General features: G+C 46.3%; 1 protein-coding gene across 1 annotated transcript in view; it reads left to right on the forward strand.

Annotated features, from left to right (window-relative positions):
- Positions 1–25,407, forward strand: part of AMDHD2 (amidohydrolase domain containing 2) — a 339,455-nt gene that overhangs the window by 81,795 nt on the left and 232,253 nt on the right. The window contains exon 5 of the mRNA XM_069210515.1: positions 14,984–15,038. Within this exon, the coding sequence (XP_069066616.1) occupies positions 14,984–15,038 (55 nt within the window). The remainder of the gene's footprint in view (positions 1–14,983; positions 15,039–25,407) is intronic.

Genomic DNA, 25,407 nt, shown 5'->3' on the forward strand with positions numbered 1-25,407 from the left:
TTGTTGTTTCTCTCACCTGAATGACTTTGAGGTATGGGGCAGGACATAACTCCCATCTTGTCTAGGGTTAGACCAGGTGGGTGAGACACTCTACCGATGGGGTGAGGGGAGTTAGGGGAACATTTGTTAAAAAACTGTTGGGAAACTTGGTACTGCCTGGGTATGTCGGTGGCCACTGAAAACGATTGTTAAAGTTTACATGCTGGTGGCTGGAAGATAAATGGTTATGCTGGGCCACATGCAGTTTGAATGAACTGGACAGATCATGGCTATGACTACACATACATTGATTACCTGGAATGTCCACGGTTTGGCCCAATTCAAGAAATATAGACAAGGGTTTGCCTATTTGAAATGTTACAGGATTTCCCTTGCGTTCCTTCAAGAGACACATATATGGGAAACTGCATCCCCAGTCTGTGCAAGCGATGGAGGGGGCAGATCTGTGCCACCTCATACTCTGGCTATATGCGGATGGCACTTATCTGAGTGGCCCAAGGGGTGCCGTTTAAATATCTAACACACTTAGTAAACCCAAAGGGGCGATATGTCATTCTCTTCAGGACCCCAGATGGTCAGGAACTATGTTTTATCACTGTGTATGCCCCCAATAATGGCTGCCCTGACTTTTCCCTTGACGTTCTGACTAAGGTAGCTCCCTTCATGGGTGTGGATTGCAATTGTGTTTTGCAGGGGCAACTTGACAGGGAATCCCCCCTTCTTAACACAAAACCACGAAACACTCCAACACTCCAGGACATGAGTTTGCTTGGGTCAGAATGTTTTCTTGCTACACTCTGGTAACACATACTTCTAGCCACCTAGAGTACTGCTTTGTGTCCTGTTGATTACCAATGTGAGTGACCAATGTCACATATTTTCCCAAGTACCTCTCTAACCCCTCCCCACTCTTGCTAAGTGTGCCTGGAGAACCGGGTCGCCCGGGTATACCCTTGTGGTGACTCAGGGCAGAGGTCCTAACAGACCCCCCCCTCCTTTACCCCCCCCCCCCCCCCCCAACCCCCCAATTTGCACAGATAGTTCGGGACTCCTGGTCCCAAGACTTCACTGATAACTGGGGCACAGCCACCAGCAGAGCCTGCGAATGGGAAGCTATGAAAAACGTCCTCCGCGGGATCTGCATCTCCATGTGCTATGGAGTCCAGCACCAATCAGAGCGGGACATCAGGGTCCATGAAAAAGAGCTGGGTCAACTAGAGTCAGTGCTCCCCTTTGACCCCCAAGTTATATGGGTGTGGCATGAGGCGCACACCGACTTTCATGGATGATTGACGCCACCTCAAGAAACACCAGTACACTGCTTACAGACAACGACTGCATGCAGAGGGAGATAAAATGGGAGCACTGTTAGCAAGACTAGCCAGAGAGAACCCCATGACCTTATAGTGCAGTCACTTGGTGCTGAAGAGGGGCCCCTGGTACACCCAGAAGGCGATTAATATGGTGTTCCACACCCACCTAGGTGAAGTATGCGCAGAGCGATCGTCTCCGCAGCCAGAGGATATTTTGGAATTACTGACAAATATATCACTCCCTCACTTAAACTCAGACTCCAGAGACACACTAGATACCCCGCTGTCCAAAGAAGAAATCATGGCGACGATCAAACACCAAAAACAGCAAATACCCTGGGCAGCAATGGACTACCTGCAGAATTCTATTACAGACATACAGATCTTCTAGCTGAGAAACTGCTTGAGGTCTATAATGAGGCCTTGTAATGCAGCACAATTCCAACCTCTCTACAAGAGGCCCAGTGGTAGTCATGATCCGAAAACCAGGCAAAGACAGCACATTGACCTCCACCTACAGGACGATATCTTTACTGAACATTAAAATCCTCAGTTGAGCCCTGGCGGTTCGTCTCCTCCCGCAAATGCCCACTCTGGTCTCCCGGGACCAGTTGGGTTTATCCCCCAGCGGAATACTCTACATAATTTGAGAAGTTTGGTGCATATATATCACGCCCTGCAACTTATGATGGAGGACTGTGCCTTGGCGTTCCTAGACATCGAGCAGGCATTTGATTCCTTAAATCCGGACTACCTATCGTGAGTGCTCCAAGAGATGGGCCTGGGTCCTGGATTCATCGGTTGGATCTGCCTGATTTATTGAGATCCCCGTGCCCAGGTGCGATCAGGAAGGATTGTATCAGCACCTATCCGACTACATAGGGGCCACAACAAGGTTGCCCCCTCTCACCTCTCCTGTTTGCCACAGCGGTGGAGCCCCTGAGGCCGGCATTGGGTCCATGTGGCGTTACACTCGGGAAGACCACTCATGTGGTACCCCTTCATGTGGACGATGTCTTAGTATATTTGCGGTAACTGACCTATTCAGCACCTATTGTACACAACATTATGCAGCAGTTCGGGAAGATCTTGAGCCTAAAAATTAGTCCAAATAAGTCCAAACTGTTCCCATTGGGTAGACTGTTGGATAACCCAGTTGAGGTTCTCAATGATGTGAGCTGTCCATGGGAACTCCAGGAGGTCTGCATCCTTGGAATACAATTGACTCATACAGCCCGACCTATCTTGAGCGAAACATTGGCCAAGTGGTGGAGGGGATTCAATCCTTTATTCGATTCTGGAAAGAAATATCATTGTCTCTGACGGATAAGATCACTATCACTAAAACAATAATACTTCCCGTTGTTTGTGCGCTCTGCAGAGCACGCTTTATGCAATTCCACGACGATGATTATAGTTTCAGACATTGGATATTCTGATGGTGGACCTACTATTGGGACCCAAGCGCAAACGTGTCCGGCTAACTACCCCCTTAATAAGACTGTGGGAACAAAGAGGACTTGAGGTCCCCCACTTGGAAGTCTATTATATGGCAGCCCAATTACAGCACGCAGTACATTGGCTGGACCCAGTTGACAACTGGGAGAGGGGATTCCACCGGGACACATATGGTGGGAGATCTCTGAAATCACTGCTGATACTGGGGCAAAGGATTGCCCCCTCCCTCCCTACATCATTTGCATGGTGCAAGAGGTATGAAAGGAGGTGGTTAAATGAGTTATCTGTCATGCTTCTTATGCCGCAGAGATGCCCCTGTGGGTGATACAACCCTTCCTCGAAATTGGAAACTCCATGTCTGTGCAGAGGTGGAAGGATGGCAGGTGTGGAACTATTGGGGACCTGTACCCTTGGAAACGCTTTATAACCAGAGAGGAAGCCAATGCCACATTCCCTCTCGGGGGAGGACAGTACCTCCAATAAATTAAGATCTCAAGCACCGGGTGCAAGCTATGGCCCACTTTTCTGATGTTCTAGCTAGATCTAGCGTGCTAACGACCATGATAAACATGGTAGGGATTGCAGACTGGTATCCCACTTTACTGGGCGTTGCACGCTGACCTACCACAAACACTGCTAACCTCACAGAATAAATGGGAGACCATTATTGGGGAACCATTATCGAATAAAGGCTGTGTGAAGGTCCTCGAAGGAGTGTGAAGGGTCAGTTCCAATGCTCGGTTTAAACCCGTACAGTATAATTTGGTACTCCAGGCATATCTTACCCTAAAATGCTACATGTGAGCTACTACCATCGGTTCGCTGGCATGCTCCGTTGTGGAATGCTGCCGACAGACTTTCTCCATATGGTCTTGTCTTGCTCCTTCTTGTACTCTTACTGGAGAGAAGTGTTGGATTATATCAATAAGGCCTCTGGATAGCCAGTAGAACTAGAGATTAGACCAGCTTTACTGAGGTTGCTTCCATCAACTTCTAAAAAACAACTGAGCAAAAAATTAATCCTCCTTGGGCTAGTACTAGCAAAATGACGTATAGCCATCATATGACTATGGCTGACACCCCCACCCATACCGCATGGGTGGAAAGTATGGTTAAATAGGCGAGTGCAGAAGAGGTACGGATGCGCCATGTTCGCAGAGATGTCCGATTAGAGAAGGACTTGTGTGCATGGTTGACTATGCTGTCTGATCTGCAGGAGGCACCAGATCCTCCTGAATCTGACGAAAGGAATACTTGATTGATTGGGGAGCTCTGACATGAGATGCAGAGGGAGTGCACAAATCTGGAGACACTCGAACTAATAAACAATTAGATATTCACAAGGCCATCAGATCTTCTAAATAAACTCCACATTCTAACCACTATGTAGGTATGACCACGAGGGGGTTATATTTTAAGTACTGATTTTTCTGTATTATGTAAAGTGATCAGGATATGTTTCAGGTTCCTATCCTGCTGGAATGCCGGAAATGACCTCGCAAGAAGCTATATCATGATACATACTGTATATAGTATGGGTACTATGAGACCTTATCCTAGGCCCACCTATGGGGCTAACCAACTATTGTTGCTCAGAGGGTTTACCCCAAATACCTGAAATAATTTATGACTGAATATGCAACTTGTGGGATGCAATGCTACCTATTCCTGACACGCTGTAACGGTTATGTGAACTTCGAAAAATCAATAACATTTATTATTAAAATAAAACTGCTCCAACTGACCCAGCATTCCTGATGCAACACCCCACCCCTGAAGGCTTGGTTATCCAAAACCTCCACATCCCAGGGTTCATTCACTTCCGCACCACCCAGAGAGGGAATCTCAGAGGCTGGACTAACTTGGCACGATTAGCATTGTGGTCTGTGAACACAATGTGCCTTTTAGACTGTTACTTGCACACGCTGTGGGATACGGTTGCGCAAGTGCTGCCACAGGTTCCGCAGAAGGCCCAGGCTGTACTCTCTTAATCCGTTGCTGATGGGAGAGATACAGCAAAGTTCATGATCTGATATGGACTGGACACTACCGACTCACTGGGAGAGCGGTTGCGTTGATGGTGGCCCTGAGTTGCCACACCTGGTTGAAGACATCTAGATTTTCAGGGAATGTCCAATATTACCTCATGGACATGCCCTTTGATGGCACCCGTCTCTTCGGAGAAACAACAGACTTAGCGCTTGAGTGCTTCAAGGATTCTTGTGCTACTGCAAGGTCCTTGGGCCTCGTGGCTGCCACTCACCCTCCTCAGCCTTCTTTTTGCCCCCTTTTGTGAATATTGCAGGGGCATCCCGCCATGTCAGTTCTCCTCCAGCCACTGTGCCGCGCATGCTGCCCAGCCTTTGCGTGGCTGGGGGTATAAGATCCAAACCTTCCTAGTCTGACTATTCTCCACCAGGGACCAGTCGGAGCTAGGATTTGCCATCACCTGCTCTGCTGGCAGTCCATCACCTCAGACAGGTGGGTTTTGCAGATAGTCTGATACTACCTCCTCTTTGAGACTACCCCTCCGTCCTTGCCACCATCCTACGATTGGATGGCGGAGGATCACTTGGCACTTCTCTACAAGGAGGTTACAGATCTCTTGGCCAAGGGAGCCATAGAGAGGGCCCCTGTGCGTGGTTGTTCTTCCCTCTACTTTCTGGGGCCCAAAAAGGACAAAGGCCTCATATCCTAGACCTTCGGTTCTTCAATCTCTTCCTCAAAAAGGAAAAGTTAAAAATGTTCTCCCTGGCTCTTTCTGCCCTGAACCCGAGATACTGGATGGTAGCGTGTGACTTGCAGGATGCACATTTCCATATCCCCATCCTACCAGCCCACAGAAGTTACTTGCGGCTACAAGTACTTTCAATTTAGTGTGCTCCCCTTTAGGCCTTACCAGCACCCCTTGAGTGTTCACCAAGGTGATGGCAGTGATCGCAGCTCATCTAAGCAGGGCAGGGTTTCAGTCTTCCCCTACCTCCATGACAGGCTGTTGAAGATGGGCTCCACTATGGCGGACCTCCTGCATTTGCTGGGGTTCACTATAAACATGCCAAATGCACACCTGACTCCCTCGAAGACGCTTCCATTCATCGGGGCTGTGCTGGGCCCATTGCAGTTCTGGGCTTGTCCAACAGAGCGGCGAGTCCAGGTTATTGAGCCTATGATACTAAGGTTTCAGCCTCTATCCTGGATTTCGGTGAGAATGACTCTGAGGCTGCTGGACCTCATGGCCTCCTGCTTCCTGCTGGCGATACATGCCAGATGGCATATGCGGTCTCTGCAGTGGGAGCTGAAGTTTCAGTGTGTGCAGCTTCGGGAATCTCTCTGACATGGTCCAGATCTCAGAGAGAACTACGTGAGATCTGCAGTGGTGGCTAATGAACCGCGATTGAGGCAGATCTCTCTTACTTCCCCAACCAGATCTGACAGTAGTGACAGATGTGTCACTCCTTGGATTGGGTGGCCACCTGGGAGAGACAGAGATCAGAGGCATGTAATCTCTGGCAGAGTTAGGACTCCACATCAACCTGTTGGAGCTCCGGGTGATCAAACTAGCATTGATAGCATTTCTGCCCTCTCTCAAAGGGAAGGTAGTGCAGGTATTCACTGACAACACCTCCTCCATGAGGTACTGCAACAAGCAGGGCAGGGTGGGGTCGTGGACCCTTTTCAAGAGAGACTGCGTCTGTGGACATGGCTGGAACAACAGGATATTTCCCTGGTGGTTCAACATCTGACGGACTCTCTGAAAGTCAGAGCGGGCGAACTCAGCTGACAATGCTTAGTCGATCATAAATTACATCTCCATCCAGAGATGGCATAAAGTCTCTTTCAGCAGCGGGGAGAGCCTTGGCTAATCTGTTCACCTCCGCAGAGAACTTGCAGTGTCAGCAGTATTGCTTGTTGGAGATTTGAAGGCGGCAATCAGTCAGCAACGCTTTTTGTCACGAGTGGAACTTGGGCCTCCTGTATGGCTTTCGGCCCATACTACTTCTGGCAAGAGTTCTCAAGAAGATCAAGAATTGCTGTTCCCAAGTAATCTTTGTGGCTTCGGACTGGACACAGCGAGTCTGGTATCCCGAGCTATTGAGCATGGCCATCGATCCTCCAATCAGACTGCCCCTTTGGGAGGATCTTATGTCGCAACAGCAGGAGAGGTTTCTCCACCCAAACCTGTCCAGTGTCTGTCTTCTGGTTTGGAGATTGAGCAGTGGCAGTTGACAGCTTTTGACCTTCCACCCGAAGTCTCTAAAATGTAATGTTGGCAGCCAGGCGTCTCTCCACCAAAGACAGTATACGCCTGTCATTGGAAGAAATTTGTCGCATGGTGCACAAACAAGTCTGTTAACCCCATCTGTGCCCCTCTCTCTGAGGTTCTATTGTTTATACTTTAGTTGGCCCAGCAGCGGTCTGCTATGGGCACTCATAAAGGTTATTTTTCTGCAGTCAAAAACCAACAAAGGAGGGGCAAAAGAAAGGGATATTCGGAGAAAAGACTCCTGGTCCCGTGTGTGAAGTTCCCAATATAATGCACATCAAAATTGCACACACGATTCCAAAAAGAAAGGTTCTTCATAGACCAATAGGTTCTACATACCACAGAAAAGAAAAAGTTATTTCTTTTAAAGCACAAGCCCTCACTCACCTTACGGTGACATGCTTCATCATAGGGCTGTGCTCCTCGTCAGGCTGGCGCTGCAATGCCTGACGGGCCCCACGAGGGGGCTCTTTGCCGGAGATCTTGTTTAAGGAGAAATGCACAACCGGTCAAAAAGAAGTGTGGAGGATTGGTATAGTAGTGGTTAAAATTGTCTAGAGGTAGAAAATAAATACGTCTTTAATTTGGTGTAGATACCTCTGACAAGGTTAAAAACAATAAATAGGGAAATGGTAAAATAATGTCTACGCTCCCCATAAAAAGAGAAATTATTATTAATAGCAATTACTGACTCTCACATTGGGGAGTAGTATAAATGAAGCAAGTAGACACAGGGTCCCCTGTGCTACTCTACATCACAGGTCAACATGTTTCTCGCTAAATGGTAGTCAAAAATGATCTTAGTGCGATTCGTCAGGACCTTAATAAACGTACCTAATCCTTTAGATATTTGGAAAACCCTTATTTAGGGAGAACAGAGCCTATAGGAAATAGAAGAAAAAAAGAGATCGAAGCACATCATTAATATTAAACATAACTCGTGCTCATTGTTTGTTGGAACACCACAACCACTCGTGAAAAATACCAGAAGTGCCATGTGCTTAACAAACAGATGTGTAATAGTACGGATAAATCAAGAACGTATATCACACTGCTTACCCTCATAATTTATATGTAGGGCCTCATCAGGGAAAGTAATAACTTGAAGCTATCCCTAAATATACATCGAAAATGGACACATAGTGAGAAGACAGACAAATTATAAAGAAGACATCATAACCTAGTAATCAAGACATTTATCAGACACAAATTCAGAGGTTATGACCAGAAGGTTGAGTCAGAACAATTAATCTTAAACTGCAAAACATAAAGGTTCACAAAATATAGCCACGTGGGCCTATAAAAGTGATTTATAACAACAAAGTATATGGATGTGACCACCGTCACAACCCCACATTAATCGAGCCAAAAAAGTGCTCGTAAATCCAAAAGAACAGCTAGGTACAAGTCAACACTGGGTGGCGCATAGCAGCGCGTATGTAAACACCCAGTAAAGAATATCCTAGCGCGACGTGTCTAAACCCGGCTCCAGGTGGCTTCGAAAAGCAACCGGGGCTGAGAGCGAACCTGAATAAGGGTCGAATGCCGCCCCGGACCGCACTGTTACGGCGGCCGGAGCTGGAAGAGAGACGCGCTAGTCAGCGCCTCTAAACCCTGCTCTGGGTAGCTAAATAGCTAACGGGGAGGGGATAAGGAGAGTGCCTGTATGGAGGTCGCGCTCGGATATTCTTTACTGGGTGTTTACATACGCGCTGCTATGCGCCACCCAGTGTTGACTTGTACCTAGCTGTTCTTTTGGATTTACGAGCACTTTTTTGGCTCGATTAATGTGGGGTTGTGACGGTGGTCACATCCATATACTTTGTTGTTATAAATCACTTTTATAGGCCCACGTGGCTATATTTTGTGAACCTTTATGTTTTGCAGTTTAAGATTAATTGTTCTGACTCAACCTTCTGGTCATAACCTCTGAATTTGTGTTTGATAAATGTCTTGATTACTAGATTATGATGTCTTCTTTATAATTTGTCTGTCTTCTCACTATGTGTCCATTTTCGATGTATATTTAGGGATAGCTTCAAGTTATTACTTTCCCTGATGAGGCCCTACATATAAATTATGAGGGTAAGCAGTGTGATATACGTTCTTGATTTATCCGTACTATTACACATCTGTTTGTTAAGCACATGGCACTTCTGGTATTTTTCACGAGTGGTTGTGGTGTTCCAACAAACAATGAGCACGAGTTATGTTTAATATTAATGATGTGCTTCGATCTCTTTTTTTCTTCTATTTCCTATAGGCTCTGTTCTCCCTAAATAAGGGTTTTCCAAATATCTAAAGGATTAGGTACGTTTATTAAGGTCCTGACGAATCGCACTAAGATCATTTTTGACTACCATTTAGCGAGAAACATGTTGACCTGTGATGTAGAGTAGCACAGGGGACCCTGTGTCTACTTGCTTCATTTATACTACTCCCCAATGTGAGAGTCAGTAATTGCTATTAATAATAATTTCTCTTTTTATGGGGAGCGTAGACATTATTTTACCATTTCCCTATTTATTGTTTTTAACCTTGTCAGAGGTATCTACACCAAATTAAAGACGTATTTATTTTCTACCTCTAGACAATTTTAACCACTACTATACCAATCCTCCACACTTCTTTTTGACCGGTTGTGCATTTCTCCTTAAACAAGATCTCCGGCAAAGAGCCCCCTCGTGGGGCCCGTCAGGCATTGCAGCGCCAGCCTGACGAGGAGCACAGCCCTATGATGAAGCATGTCACCGTAAGGTGAGTGAGGGCTTGTGCTTTAAAAGAAATAACTTTTTCTTTTCTGTGGTATGTAGAACCTATTGGTCTATGAAGAACCTTTCTTTTTGGAATCGTGTGTGCAATTTTGATGTGCATTATATTTTTCTGCAGTCTCTGCTTTCTTTGGCTGCCTGACCAGCCTTCTTTTTTTAAACCTTCGGTTGTAAATAGATTCCTTTAAGGCCGTACTCAGATATTTCCTATGTCCCCATTCCATATGCCCCAATGGGACTGGACTTTGGTTTGACCTTTCTGATGTGCGCTCCTTTCGAGCCTCTCCAAAATTGTCCTCTCAGGCTTCTCATTTTGAAAACAGCCTTCCTTGTGGCCATCACATCTGCCTGCAGGGTTAGTGAGCTGCAGGCATTTGTCATCTAAGCCGCCCTACCTTTCCATCTATCCTGACAAAGTGGTTCTTCGCACATGGGCCTCCTTTCTTCTGAAAGTGGTTTCCCCCTTCCATGTAGGCCAATCCACCACCTTGCCTACTTTTTTATGCACCCACCCATCCTTCTAAGGAAGAGGGGAGACTAGACGACATGGACCCAAAAAGAGTGTTGGCTTTTTACCTTAATCTACCAGAGTTCCCGGTGGGTGATCAACTTGGTTCTGTGGGGCAGTGCAGAAAAGAACCATCTCCAGCTGGGTTGTACTCTACATTAAAATGTGCTACACACTGGCTAAAATGCAACTTCTTCAAGGTTTGCGTGCTCATTCTACCACAGCTAAAGTTATAACCACTGTGCTAGCATGCAGAGTTCCAGTCCTGGACATCTGTCAGGCGCAACATAGGCATCTCCGTACACGTTTAGCAAACACTACTTCCTGGGCAGTCAGGTCCGTAGGGACAGGCACGTTGCCTGTTAGGTCCTGCGGGACTTTCTGGTGTGATCTTGGTTTGCGGACCCACCTCAGAGTATGGTATCGCTTGGGTATCTATTCTAAGGTAAGGAATCAGCAGGTCGGAGAAGTTTCTAGAAATTCCCTTTGAAGGACAAGTAACTTACCTTTGGTAACTCCTTATCTAGTAGAGACAATATCTAGTTGCAGCAGGTATCAATTTTGGAGACCTGACAGCAACTCTTCATTACAGATTTGGACCTGTGGATACTCTGACTAGAAGAAGGACTGCTGTGCTGCTGAAACGCCTGCCACTCTGCTGGACCGCTGCTCTGAAGGACTGCCGCCCTGCTTTACTAACCTGCTGTCCTCTTGCCTGGGTGAGAAGGATTGGATATGCATTTCTGTACTCTGGACCTCTAAGTGACTCCAAGGGCTAGTTGGCTGGCCTCCTGATCAGAAGCCTCAGGGACACAACAGGCTTCCGACATCCTTTAACCCAGCACCTGGACTCTGCCATCTGTAAGTCCTACATTCCCAAGCGGTGCCACCCCAGTCCTGAATCCTTGGAAGTGGGCCTAAAGGTGCTCTGCCAAGCCAAGCTTTAGTCCCCATCGGAACCGAAATGTCGTAAAGCCTCCCCTTACAGCTGCCAGCCTCATCGGAATTGATGCTGAGTGACACAAAGCCCAACAAAGCCTCACCACACAGCTGCGAGATCATTGAAAGCTATACAAAGCCCCGCTGAGCTCTGCCACACAGCTCACTGGAACCGACGTAAAGCCCTGCATAGCCTCGCTGCACAGCTTTATTGGAACCAATGGCAGACAACGCAGAGTCTCACAAAGAAACACCATGCAGATGGCGCACCAGGATTTAAGGTACTGTGTTCAGTGGACTTAAGTGGCACACTTTCCATCTTGGTCTGCCGGAACTTGTTACTTTGCAATGGTCTGCTGCGATCAGGCATTTACAGTTGGCGCTTTGTGCTTTTTGGTGCTCATTTCGCCACAATCTTTCAAATTGCATATCTCCAGTTCTACTGATTGGATTGTTGTCGTTTTGGCCTTGTTTTATTTATTAATAAAACTTTTGTTGTTACTTGTTGGATCCTTTTTGTTTTTCTACTTTTGTATTGTTGCACAAATACTTAACACATTGGCTCTAAGTCAAGCCTGACTGCTCTGTGCCAAGCTACCAGTGTATTAACTTTAGGTTAATTTAGGGCTTGCTTCTGCCTCACGCTGACAATGACTGTGGTTGCTCTATGACCAGGGCTAACACCCCAGTCAACCAACAACCCAATTTCTTACAAAGTGGGTTTGGCAGTGGGAGGAAGCAGTCATTCCAACTACAGATTGTACAAACAAAGCACTGAACTGTGGTCAAAGTAACAATCAAAATTGAACTTGTTGTGATTCCTTAGACAGTGGAAATTCCAATTGCCCATCTGAGGCAGGCCTATATTAAATATTAGCAAAGGGTTGGCAACTCACTATCGATGTCTGGCTCCTCTTGTTCCTCCATCCCAGGATTATCAAAAGTACTGTGAATTTTATCCCATAGTTGGGTGATTTGTCTTCTATGTAGATGTAGGTTTCTCATCTGCATTTAGTGCACAGCTTTCACATTTGGATCATTGACTTACATCCCATCGCCTTTTAACATTTCGGGTGAAACAAAGCGCTCTAGTTCATAGCTATACAACCTTTGTCAACTGCCATCACCAGATCCATAAATCTGGTTCCAGCTTTGTTAGGTCTGTACAGTCTCATAGGCCTCAGGGGACTGCTAACATTCCCTGTCTGTTTAGAGCACACCCTAACTGTCCTTTCACTGCCCTCCAGAAAGACTGAACATCTGGGGACACCCATAACATATGAAACAAGTCAGCAACAAATATCTTCCTTCCTTGGATCAGGTTCACTCGTCTGGGAGAAATGCACATCATGTGAAAATACTTAAACTGGATATTCTTGAGCATCTCGTTCTGGACCCTTTCCCACTCCTTATAATTAAAGTTTGAAAACATTTATAATTAAAGATTGAAAGCACTTGTTTCCCCATCTCTTTTTGTGTTGCGATTGCCCAGGTTGCATTATTTAAAGTAAGGAGGTCTAAAACCAAGTTATCAGCTTCTGACTATCCCCTTCAGTGAACACCAGTTGTAAGGCTTCTTGCGTGTCTGTTTCAGCATTACAAGATTTCCATCAGTCCTTGATGTTATGAATTTAACAGACCTGTAAATCAGGAATCGGAAGGCCCAGATTTGGCTAGTGGAAAGAGTTACTGTCTACTGTTTCGAAAAATGAAGAATTGAATTGTGTACTCCGTGAAATACCGAATGAAAGGTGTAGTCATTTTACCAAAACCTATACATGCGCAAGATTATGAACCAATAACGCACTTGTGTATAGCTGTATTTGCATCAGATCTATACCAAGATCTGTGTTGCCCAATTTAATGTTAAAGCTGTGGTGCCAGTATATTGGTGAGACCACAGCAATTAGAATTTTAAAATTACTATTTCCCTTCTGGAATGGAAATGCAGTTGTAATTTGAAAAAAACAATATTTTTATTTGGCCTCACCTCAGGCCCGGGTTTCTACAAGTGCTGCTTTGGTTTAACCACTGCCAATGAAAAGTACCTTTGAGCTATTTACTTGTTCGCTTTCTTTCAGTTTCATGATTTAGTTGTGTAGTGTAGTTTAAAAAATCGAAACAGTTCTTATAGTAAAAGTATTCCTATCCAGGAATTGTTCACACATATTATGTTGTTTACTCTGGGTGACTTCACCTCATTGGAAATCAAGAACAGCTTGCTGCTGCATTTGTGGGTTTGAATGAACAAAAAAGAATGATGGAAGACTTGGTTTTGTTTTGTGATGTTATTAGCCCTGTTTATGGAGAGTCATATTCTGTAAGACTTTATTAATCTGATTTGATTAATCTTGTATGCGGAATATCCGTAATTTGGATCTGTCTCCTAGAGCAGTGGTTCTTAACCTTTTGACTTCTGTGGGCCCCCGCTTATTCATTAATGGATCCCGGGGATCCCAGTGAATCATTATAGGAATCCAGGGATCCCCAAGAGTCATACCTGGATGCTGGGGACTCCAGTCTAAGATTTTTTGATTGTTTGAACTGCACAGAATACGCAAAAATACACAAACAGGCAATCCTCAAATAAACACATACATAGATGATGAAATGTTATACTTAATTCACAAATATAAAAAATAAAATCAAAATTTTGATGGGAAGGTTAGTTTTTCTAATTTGAGTTGGCACCACTAGTTATCCATACTATGGGGGTCATTCTAACCCTGGCGGTCGGCCACCGCCAGGGCTAAAATGACGGAAGCACCGCCAACAGGCTGGCGGTGCTTCCTGGCCAATTCTGACGCCGCGGTCAGAAAACCGGGTCCGGCGGTTTCCCGCTGGAATTCCCCCGGTTGGCCAAATCCTCCATGGCGGCGCTGCAAGCAGCGCTGCCATGGGGATTCCGACCCCCTTCCCGCCAGCCTGTTCCTGGCGTTTTTTACCGCCAGGAACAGGATGGCGGGAACGGGTGTCGTGGGGCCCCCTAACAGGGCCCCAGCATGATTTTCACTGTCTGCATAGCAGACAGTGAAAATCGCGACGGGTGCAACTGCACCCGTCGCACCCCTGCAACACCGCCGGCTCCATTCGGAGCCGGCTTCTGTGTTGCAGGGCCTTTCCCGCTGGGCCGGCGGGTGCTCCCTTGGCGGGCGCCCGCCGGCCCAGCGGGAAAGTCTGAATGGCCTCCGCGGTCTTGACCGCAGAGCGGCCAATTGGCGGTTTCCGCTTGGCGGGCGGTGCCCGCCGCCCGCCAATATTGGAATGACCCCCTATATTTTGTTTGATGCACTTCCTCTGCTCCCATGACTCAATCTGAGGAGACTAACTTATTTTTAAATTCCTTCACGTTTAAAGAACATTTTACAGTTTTACAATCTGCTTCTTTATTTGTATACACTTTATTAAGCTGTTACTATTGTTTATTGTCTAAGTAATTGTGGACCCACTGAGTAGGCTTTGTAGACCACCTGGGTGTCCACGGACCTCAGTTTATGAACTACAGTCCTAAAGCATATGTTAAATATTGCCTTATTAATTAAAAGTCCTGCTGTATTTAGTTGTTGGGGCTTTTGGTTGAACAATCCCAACTAAAGCAGTGCTTTTCATTAATTTTAATATTTGACATGAAATGTTGGTGTAAATTTTGTCTTGAAATATGTTATTTGCACTGAAAAATGACACTGTTGTTTCAGAGTGCTTTTTGAATTTTAACTGATTTTTTCAATAGGTTTTGCCTCAAATCACAGTGACAGAGGGGGGTCCCCATGGAGCAGGTGTTCTAGGTAAGCAGGAATTTTATCTGTTTGCTTCTGATTCAGCTGGTCTCTGCTATTTTTTATTTCTGCCAAAGAGGAGAAGGATTTACATGCCCCTCCACAGTTCTTTACCCAGCACCCCTTTCACTTCACTGTGACTACATATTGTGTCACATCATGCTTTATATTGTTATGTAGATGAAATAAAGGACCGTCTCACCGAGATTTGTGATGCTGCATGTTAAAACAAGATGTGAGTGTCTCACTCTACCACTGTGGGTGACCCCAGGTCTATTGGAGCCTTTAAAGATCGTTATAATAACTAGAAAGGAGGACTTTATATTATTTCTGGTGTTTAAACATGTTTCTGTAATCATAGTGCCGTCAGTTGGCTACAAAACAGTGGTTATGTTGATCTAAAATGATGGTAAAATACATCACTAGCAGTAAAGCAATTAATCTGTTCAGGATTAAAGCATCCTCCACACCAGCCCTGGGTGAAAAACATTCTATATTTTTACATTTTAAAAGTGTATGTATGAATGTATGTATATAGCATTTCCGTAGCGTGACAAGCTTAAAGTCAGCAAGCAGTCGGAGAATAAGCTGGGTAGTGGATGTTTAATGCTTTGTGATGTAATGCTCTTTAAAGAGGTGAGTCCTAAACACTTTGCTAAATTAGAGCTGCTGGATACAGGGATGCTGTTCCAGGTCCTGGCCTGGGGTGAATGGGTGGGAAAGGCTTGCACAATTATACAACATATTTAGTCATAGACTTTGTTATGATTGTAGAGTACATATTCATTTTATCATAAGCTTTTGGAAAGCTTCACCTCCATCATTCTCTCCCTACGTTTAACACTATGCACCTGGTTTGGGCATAAACCACTCAATAAAATTTGCCTTCACTTTAGGACATCAATGAAGCTTGAAAATTAACATATTAGTGAATGCCAGTCTTTCTACATCGGAATCTGTATATTTGTACACCCTTTTTAGGATCTTGGTATGAGTTTGGCCTATTTTTGTGCAGGGGTACCAACGGACTAGAATTCCCAATTCCTGTAGCAAAATACACTGATTACAAGTTTTCTCCCCAGAGTAGGGAATACGCCGTGGACCTTGTGATACAATTTCATTAACCATGTATAAGTGCCAGGAATTAATGGTCGGAGTTTACACAATCTATATTCAGAGGCTCAAAGACACTGGTAATTGTAGGTGGCAGAACTGAGTACCTTCCTGGCTTTCCAGAATTATCTCATTACTTCAACCATTCTTCACTGCCTCTCAGGCCCACCTCATGTGTTCTGTTAACAAAAGGGAAAAGACAACATGCCACAGTACTGCTACAATGGGTCACCTGTCAATAACTCCCACAAGATCTACCTCCTAACCTGCAGCTGTGATAGGGAGTTGACTCACAAATATATCCTCATCATTGGGAGCCTGGGACCACTCCCAGGATAAGCTTAATAGTGGCCCAGGGCATCGTTCTAAAGTCAAGAGCTATCCCAGTGGCTAATTGTATACAGACGTCTTCTAGGACACTGAACATGGCTGATCCATGTGTACTGGCAGACTTGAAACACTCATGTTCCTTCTTTCTCCCAACTCATATGCATTCTCCTTCACCTCAGCACAACCCCAACATTCCAATGATGACATCAGGCGTTTCAGCTCTGGCTGACATTGGTACATTCTGCGTTAGAAAAACATACATGTGCTCATTCTTTCACTTGCCAAAGATGTTTAAACCTTGGTAAATGCATTTACACCAAGTAATCATTCCAAAGTTGCTGTAAACCGTCTTTAGACCAAGCAAATTCAGAATCACACTGGTTCCCATGTACAGATGTCACTCTTTCCATCAGGTATCCTACACATTCATGTAGACTTTAATATCATAAGGGTTAAGTATATCAGATTTAAATGTGCCCATGTATGCCCTTGTACTATGTATCTCTATTTAAGAGTGGGGCACAGTTTTTTCAAGTCCAATTATAGAGATGTAAACATTGACGCAATTCGAGCCATGACTGTCTTTTTTTCTTCAGTAGTTTACAGTACAGAAATGACACTGAAATAAATATTTCTGGTGGATGGCAGTAGATCTGGAGTCCAGAGAGACTAAAAAGAATATTTGGGGAGTGCATTTCTTAGTCAGATCAAACCTAAGATTTTTACAAAGAGGTGTTTTTTCTGTGTAGCACGTAACTCAATATGGTTGCGGCCATTGAAGTGACACTTAATTTTAGATGATTGCTCCAGTTCACTGTCTCAAATGTAAAGGCATAAATTGAACATGAATCCACCCTCTTTCGTGAGGGTTAGTTAGAGGACGCTGTCGACTTCCACAGTCAACCTTAATTTTTGGTATATAGTCTCTAGCCTTAGTACTTCCACTTCAGGGGATGGGGAAGCCTTTGTTTTCTTGAGTGGACCTATAGAAAGGTGGCATTGTTGCCGTTGGAGGAGTGACTCTGGGAGCAGGGGTAAAAGTAGGATACCTGCATGTTGCCCCATTTTCCGTTCTACAAGCTCAACAGCTCTGCATATGACAGCATGTAATGTGTTTTTTGTAGGGGTGTGCGCAGTTAGTTAATTTGCTTTTGCATAGCTAACAACATTTCTGCAAAATGCAAATCCAGCATTAAATGTTATATTTTAGTGTGAAATTCATACTTATGTAAATTTTTGATGTGAGAACACATTTTAAGCTGCAAAAAGATAGTGAGTAAACAAAACTACAAAAAACGGTTGCCCTTGTTCTTTTTTTTTCTTGCATTTGCTGTACCATTTTACCGGGAGTGATTTGCTTGTGGTAATGTAATTCTGTAATTATGCAATGTGGTCTAAAGGTGTAATTTCACGAATTTTGCATAATAAGTGTAATGCAAAATTCCCCAAATTATAACAATCACACAAGTTTAATTTAAATTATGCCCAGCACTAGTTTTGAGATGTTTTGGATGCGAGCCTTGCAACCAACAGAGTGGGGTATGAAATTCCGGAAAAATGTGATGGCCTTAGAGAGTGCAGATGGAAGCAGGTGGCTCTAGGCTTGCATCGCCATTTCCCTCCCTTGTATCTGGTACTCTTGCACTGATGCTGATACTGGCCCAAGCTAAGCCATCTGGGCTTTAGATTGCTGATGTGACAGTCAAGATTCTTATGAACATGTCCTAGACATTTTTTATTCAGTTGTCTGATTCTGAGACTAAAATATATTCTTCATGTGAATTTGTGTTAAGGATTTTATCTGTAAATTTTGTGTGTTGCAAAATGTCAGCATTTAGCCTACTTTCTCTGTTATTATGCTTTGTGACACTTAGTGTTGCAGCATTGTGCAATACAGGAGATCGATAAAGAAATTCATGACATTGGTGCTCACTGCATGCATTTTGTAGTGTGAGAGTTATATTCTTTTAGTGTCCATTTCTCTTTACATGCCCAAATCCTTTCAATATACATTCATTTTACAGTTAATTGTAGATTTTTAGCAACTACCTTTTACTAGGAAGAGGCCAGTTGGGAGCGGGAGCAAATGTCCCCCTCATGTTTTTTTCTAAATCGTCAGTCTTCTGCTGGGCAGTCCACACCTGAGCTCTCTACTATGCCCTGGCTGTACAGATACCCTGTATTCACCAGGTTGAGACAAGAGATTCTTTGCCCTGTGTTGGAATCCCATAGTCAAAAGAATCTTGAGATAATCTTAACTCTTCCAGCCACATCTCTCACCCAGATAGGTCTACTTTGTGATGGGGACATATGCAGGAGGGTGAAAGAGGAAATTGAAACCCTTCCAAATATGCAGGGTTTCTTGGTCAGATTATTCACAGTAGTCTCCGGGTCAGGAGTAATGCGAACACTGGTTGCAAAGGTACTGTGAGCTCTTCACAGTGGCTAGCTAGAAAATAATTCAGAAATAATTATAAATCAACATCAAACTGGAAATGTCAGTGTCTCACTAGTTTTTTTAAAATAGGTGAGGTGTCTAACTACAGAAGATACTTGGAATACTTACGCTGTTCAGAGAAAATGTCAAAGCTGAAAATCTAAACACCACAAGGAATGGCACCCAAAGACAGTGAGTACATCTCTGCTCAGAAGCAGAGAAGAGGGGAAAGACTTAGAGGAGACGCAGGAAAGTTGGATACACCTTAAGAGGAGAAAGGAAGTTAAAGTTTAATCTGAAACAGCAGTGCAACACAAATCACTGCCAGTCATTTGCATAGTGGTTGAACACTGCCTTCTTACTTGGGCTGTCAGTTATGACCCAAATGTTACCAGTAGCAAAGGATGCAAAGATGGAAGTTGCAAATTCTCTGTTGATGTTTGCCACCCTGTGTACTTTACTTCCAGTTCCATGTCTGGAAAAATCCACCATGGTTGGGGGGGGGGGGAGCTCTGTTAGGGAATTGCTCACCCCTCCCATGTTCTTTGTGCCATCTGTCTTTTTGGAATCTGTGAAGGGAGTACACCTCTGCTAGGTAAGCATGAAGAATTTGAGATGCAGAGGAGCGAGTGGCCACTGTGATGCGAGTGTATCACAATGTATCCCTTCTGGGCCTGGGAGGAAGATTGGGTCCAACAATGAATAATACTCTGGCAAATCAGGCCTGTATTGTAAACTGTGCTTTCTTTTACATTTCATAGTTTTCCCTATGTATTCTCGTTTTAAAACAAATTCATAAAATGGTACAGAACACCAGACATACTTGTGGCCTTCTCTTTCCAATTTATCAAGATGTATGAATGGAAGTTTCTTAGCTTCAGGTTCATCTTCATGAATTTGTACGATTATTGATGCAGAGGAAATTTATTATCAAAGGCCATGCAGAGAAATCAGTATCATATCAGACGTTCAAATTAACTGTTTCCAATTGGTTGCAGACCATTTGCAATTCTTTATTAGTCACTCCTTTATTATTCATGAGTGGGTGCCATTCAATGTCACATATGCATTTCATTTAGGCGAATGTCCTTAAAAATGTTGATCTTTAGCGGATGAAAAGGCATTTGCCACGTGTTCTTTTGATTAACATATTGACCCAATTCTTTGCCAATGGAGTTATTAGTGATTCCCATTTTCATATGATCATATATTTTACAGTTCTGACTACATGTATCCATTTGTGTTGCAATGACCTGCATTGTTCAACTTCATAACTCCTGCATCAGTAGGATAGTGCATCAGATAATGTTCTCTTACCACTGACAGACACATAGGCACAATCAGGGACATTAGTCAAAAGCGGTCAATTAATTTGTAACTCAGGAGTATTTGTGTTATGTTAACATTTTTGTGCAGCCCAATTGCACTGAGTAATATTAGCATGCTTCGCATTACAAGGAACAAACCATAGATATGCTTTACATTTTACAAGATGCATGCATAGAGATTGTCTTTGAAGGGTGATGGAAGGGGTAGCTTTAGAAAAGATAAGGGGTTAGGAGGCAGTATAAGGGTAGTAATATAGAGTGCACATCACACTGAAGTCAGTGAGCTACGGGTAATGCTAGGTCCCTCTGAAAAAGGTGTGTCTTCCAGAGTGGACTGTGTTTTCAAACAACTGGGAGGGAATGCCATAGGTTAGTGCTGATCCCTGAGAAGGATTGCTTCATATGTATAAATGTTCTGAACTTTAGTGTTTTCTAGTAGAAAAGTTTCTCTGTTTCTCAGGACAAGTAAGCTACCAGAAACAGTAAGTAGGTTGGCAAAGTTGGTGGGCATTGTATATGGGCAGTCTAACTAAAACTGTTAACTTTCTTAACTTCAGATTGGAATCCTTAACTCACAATTTGAACCAGGTGGCTCAATGGCTTTCAAGCTTGAAAATATTAGCTGCGCCATTATCAACAATATACTTGAAACACAGAAGCAGACAAAGGGGGTAAATCTAAAAAACAAAGGCCCTCATTACAACCTTGGCGGTCGGTGTTAAAGCGGCGGTAATACCGCCAACAGGCCAGCGGTAAAAAAAAAATGGGATCACGACCACGGCGGAAACCGCCAACACAGACAGCCACTTTAACACTCCGACCGCCATGGCGGTAGCAACAAACACCATGGCGGTAACCGCCAACAGTCAAGCGGAAGACAATGTACTGCCCACCCCATCACAACCCACCAATCCGCCAGCTTTTCCTGTGGCGGTACCAACGCCATCAAAAGCACGTCGGAAACAGTGTTTGGAAGGGAAACCACTCACCTCCTGACACTCAACGAAGAACCAGGACGCCATGGAGCCCGAGTTACAGATCCTGCCCATGCTGGTCTACCTCCTCATCTATCAGGAACACCAAAGATGGCGGTGACGACCACGGTGAGTACTGCACCTAGTACACAGTGGGGGGGGAGGAAAAAGAGAGTGACACACACACAACACGCAACACCCCCACCCACAACACCATACACGCAAATACATGCAGCAACATTACATTCACACCCTGTAACCCCCTGGAAGAACGCAATGACAAAAGGAATGGAGTCAAATCAGTGATATTTTAGAAATAGGCAGATATACGTAATAAATAGAAAAACAGTATTTACAAAAATATACAATATGTACAGGAGGCCGTACATTGTCCTTCACAAATGTTCGTGGGCCGCTGAGACAAAAATCATGGGCCAAGCCCACACTTGACTCCTGCCTCAATACGAAGAGAACACTGTAGGGGCATCAGGTCGAAAACACACATGCACTTCAGGGGGATGGGAAAGGGGGGGGCACCTCAGCCGGAAGATGGTACTACACCACTGCTCCTGGAGGGGGCTCCATGCCCACAGCGATGTCATGGGGAGTGCAAAGCCACAGTCTCTCAAGTGGGTGGAGTGCCCACTACTTGGTCCTGGGGAGTGCAAAGCCACAGTCTCTCAAGTGGATGCTTCTTCCACCGGTTCTGGAGGGGGCTTTGTGCCCAGAGTGCTTCATCCTGCCAAGGATAGGGTGAGTGGATGCATTTCTCCATTGGTTCTAAAAGGGGGCTTTGTGCCCAGAGTGCTTCATTCTGCCAAGGATAGGGTGAGTGGATGCATATCTCCAATGGTTCTGGAGGGAGCTTTGTGCTCAGTGATGCAGCACTTGGGGTGTGCCAGTTCACATTCTCTCACCTGGGTGGCTGAGGCACGAGATTTGCAGGGAACAGGTAGCATGATAGTTCATGGAGACAGGGCTGGATTCCATCCTGCGGCGCCTAAGGTTGCTAAGTGGTGGTAGTGCCGGTGCTGGTGGGGGTGCTGCCAGTGGTGGTGGTAGGCTCCAGCCCGTCTCCTGCAGCCTCGGATGGCCACCACTGGGGATGCTGGTGCTGGTAGTGGTCCTACTGTCAGCAGTGCAGGTGGCGGTGCTTGCAGCGGGGCTGCTGGCGGTGCAGGCTGTAGTGCAGGTGCCGGTGCTGCCAGTGGTGGAGGGACCCTCAGGGTGCTGCTGCTGACAGTAGTGGTGGCAGCGGCGATGCAGGTGGCGGTGCTTGCGGCGGAGCCTGCCGTGGGGATGCTGGTGAGGCTGCATGCGGTGCAGGTGGTGGGGCTGGTGGTTCTGTTGGTGGGCACCAGGCCTTCACCTGCTGCCGCCGTCGTCTGAAGTGCCTTGCCTTCGGTTTTCTGCCCCTTCCTCACCTTGGCAGATGCTGTTGTGACCTTGGCGCTGTCAGATAGAGTTTTGGAGGAGGCCTTGCTGGGTGGGTCGTGCTCCTTACCCTTGGTGTATGCTGTCCCCTTCTTCACTGTGGCAGGTGGTGGAATGGTTTGGTCCTTTGCAGGGTTTGATGGCACACTGGCTGTCCTGATGGGTGCCCCCTTTGAGCCTCTGGTAGTTGCAGGTACCACAGCGGACGGCGACTTGGTGGCTGAGGTGCTGGCCTGGGTTCTGGACACCCTGGTCCGAGGGGAATGACAGGGGTGGGGGGGAGGGGTTGGGAACAGGTCAAGGTTTGCCAGGAAAAGCTTCTTAGACACACTTGGGCGGGAAGAGGGAGAGGGTTTGGGAGTGGGGGAAGAGGGAGTGGTTGTAGGAGGTGTCTGTCTGCTGAGTTTGGGTGAAGGTGCATGGGCTGGATGCTGTTGTGAGGTGGATGGCTGTTGAGTGGGTGGGTGCTTGCTTTTGTGTACTTTGGGAGGAGGGGTCACAGACACACTGGGAGAGGACACAGGGGACGTGTGCATGGTTGTGGGGGTGGTCACTGCCAGTGAGGAGTGAGTAGTGATGGGCGTGCTGGTGATGGTGGTAGTGGATGAGGATGTAGTCCATGCAGGTGTGAGTGGAGACGATACTGGGAGGGAGGTGGACGAGGAGAAGGGGGACACAGCGGAGGCAGTGGATGTTGGTGTGTCTGCATGAGTATGGTGCTTGTGTGAGTGCCTGTGGGATGATGTGTGGTGCTTGTGTTTGCCTGTGCCACTTCTGTGTGTTGATTTGGGTGACTGCTGGTCTGAAGGTGTACTTGGGATAGGCTGGGGTTGAGGGGATTGGGACAGGGTAGAGGAAGTTTGGAAGGGGTAGGCTAGGCACAGGGACAAGGGCTGCGGCCAGAGCCTGAAATGCTCTCTGTTGGGCTGCCACGCCAGAGTGAATGCCCTCCATGTATGCATTTGTTTGTTGCAAATGCCTCTATACACCCTGGATGGCAATCAGAATGGTTGACTGCCCAACAGTGAGAGATCTCAGGAGGTCAATAGCCTCCTCACTGAGGGCAGCAGGGCTGACTGGGGCAGGGCCTGAGGTGCGTGGGCCGAAGGAGATGCCCATCCACCTGGGTGAGCGGGCATGGGAAACACTGAGGGGCTGCTGGGAGGGTGGTGCTGGTAGGGGGGATGGCAGCTGTACCTGTTGATGGGGTAGGCACAGAGGTGTCCGCCACCGCCAGGGAGCTTTCATCGGAGGAGGAGTCGCTGTCCGTGGTCTCCCCTCCTGTCCCCGTCGTGGTGCTCCCCTCCGTCCCACTGGTGCTCTCACCCTCGGTGGATTCGGACTCCAGGCCCATGTGGGATGCAGCTCCCTCCGTCGCCGGTGCCTCTGATCCTCCGCCAGATGGTGCTAATGCACATAAGGACAGGGTGACAAAACAAACGGGGGGAGAGACAGAGGGTACACTTGGTCAGTGCCGGCAACACCACTACCGTTGGCGTACACAACACACAGGGAGCAGCCCTATGCACTAGGCCAGCCCAACCAGCTCCTAAGATAGTCACCAGCCCATGGGGTACAATGCCTAACGCCATCATCTGCACCCCAGAAACCCACAGGACCCTGCCCAGTAGTAGATGCCCACTAACATTATTGGGGTAGGTGTGCTTCAGAGCCTGCCCAACAAGGGACCTACCCTGCCATGTTTGCCCTGGCCTAGGGGCACCCATAGCCCACACCCCCCACCCAGGTAACTCTTAACGCGCGCAAAGTCAGGAGTCAGATTCTGTACTCACCCCCTTGTGGCTTCTGTGATGCCTTCAAGCGCCCCTCCAACTCCAGATAGGCCACAGCCAGGATGCGGAACATCAGAGAGGTCATGGTGTGACAGGCATCCCTTCCACGTCCACGGCAGTGCGTACTGTCACCGCCGGCGTACATCTCTATTGGCTCCTGGAACCCATAGGGCCTCATGATAGCCAATGCGAAGTTGCACTGCGGTCATCGACCAAACACCGCGACGGCGCACAATGCCAGCGCATTTACCTCATTTACACTTGTCCCTCCTCACAGGTCAGGCATCCGCCATTTCAGGGTGGCACAGGGCATGTCACCTAACTGCGTCACAGCAGACATTGGCACAGCAACTGAATCTCGGGTACACATTTTGTTTCTGTAAAGAAATCAACATTAGTGCAATATATGGGGGAATGTGGCCCTCTGCTCACCGTTCTCTTCCATAGGCTTCAACCGCTGAGGCTCAATATGAGATGGCAGCATCCTCAGGTGTACAGACCCCTGGTGAACCTTTTGACAATGGAGGATAGACACATTATCATTACCTACAGACTTGATCGTGCCACAATCCAGGAACTGTGTGCCCAATTGGAGCCAGACCAGATGTCAGCTATCCGCCAGCCCACAGGTATCCCCCCTCTAGTGCAGGTCCTGTCAGTGTGCCATTTCCTGGCAAGTGGTTCCTTCCAAACAACAGCGGCCATGGCATCAGGGATGTCTCAGCCAATGTTCTCTAACGTGTTGTCCAGAGTGTTGTCAGTCCTGCTGAAACACATGTGCAGCTACATCGTGTTCCCCCAGGTGGAGGACTTGGCCACTGTGAAAGCTGACTTTTATGCCCTGGGTCATATCCCCAACATCATTGGTGCCATTGATGGTACACATGTGGCATTTGTGACCCCCAAGGAATGAGCAAGCTTTCAGGAATAGAAAAAGCTATCACTCTATGAAAGTGCAGATGGTGTGTT

Source organism: Pleurodeles waltl, chromosome 10 (assembly GCF_031143425.1).
Source record: "Pleurodeles waltl isolate 20211129_DDA chromosome 10, aPleWal1.hap1.20221129, whole genome shotgun sequence".
NCBI classification, from domain to species: Eukaryota; Metazoa; Chordata; class Amphibia; order Caudata; family Salamandridae; genus Pleurodeles; species Pleurodeles waltl.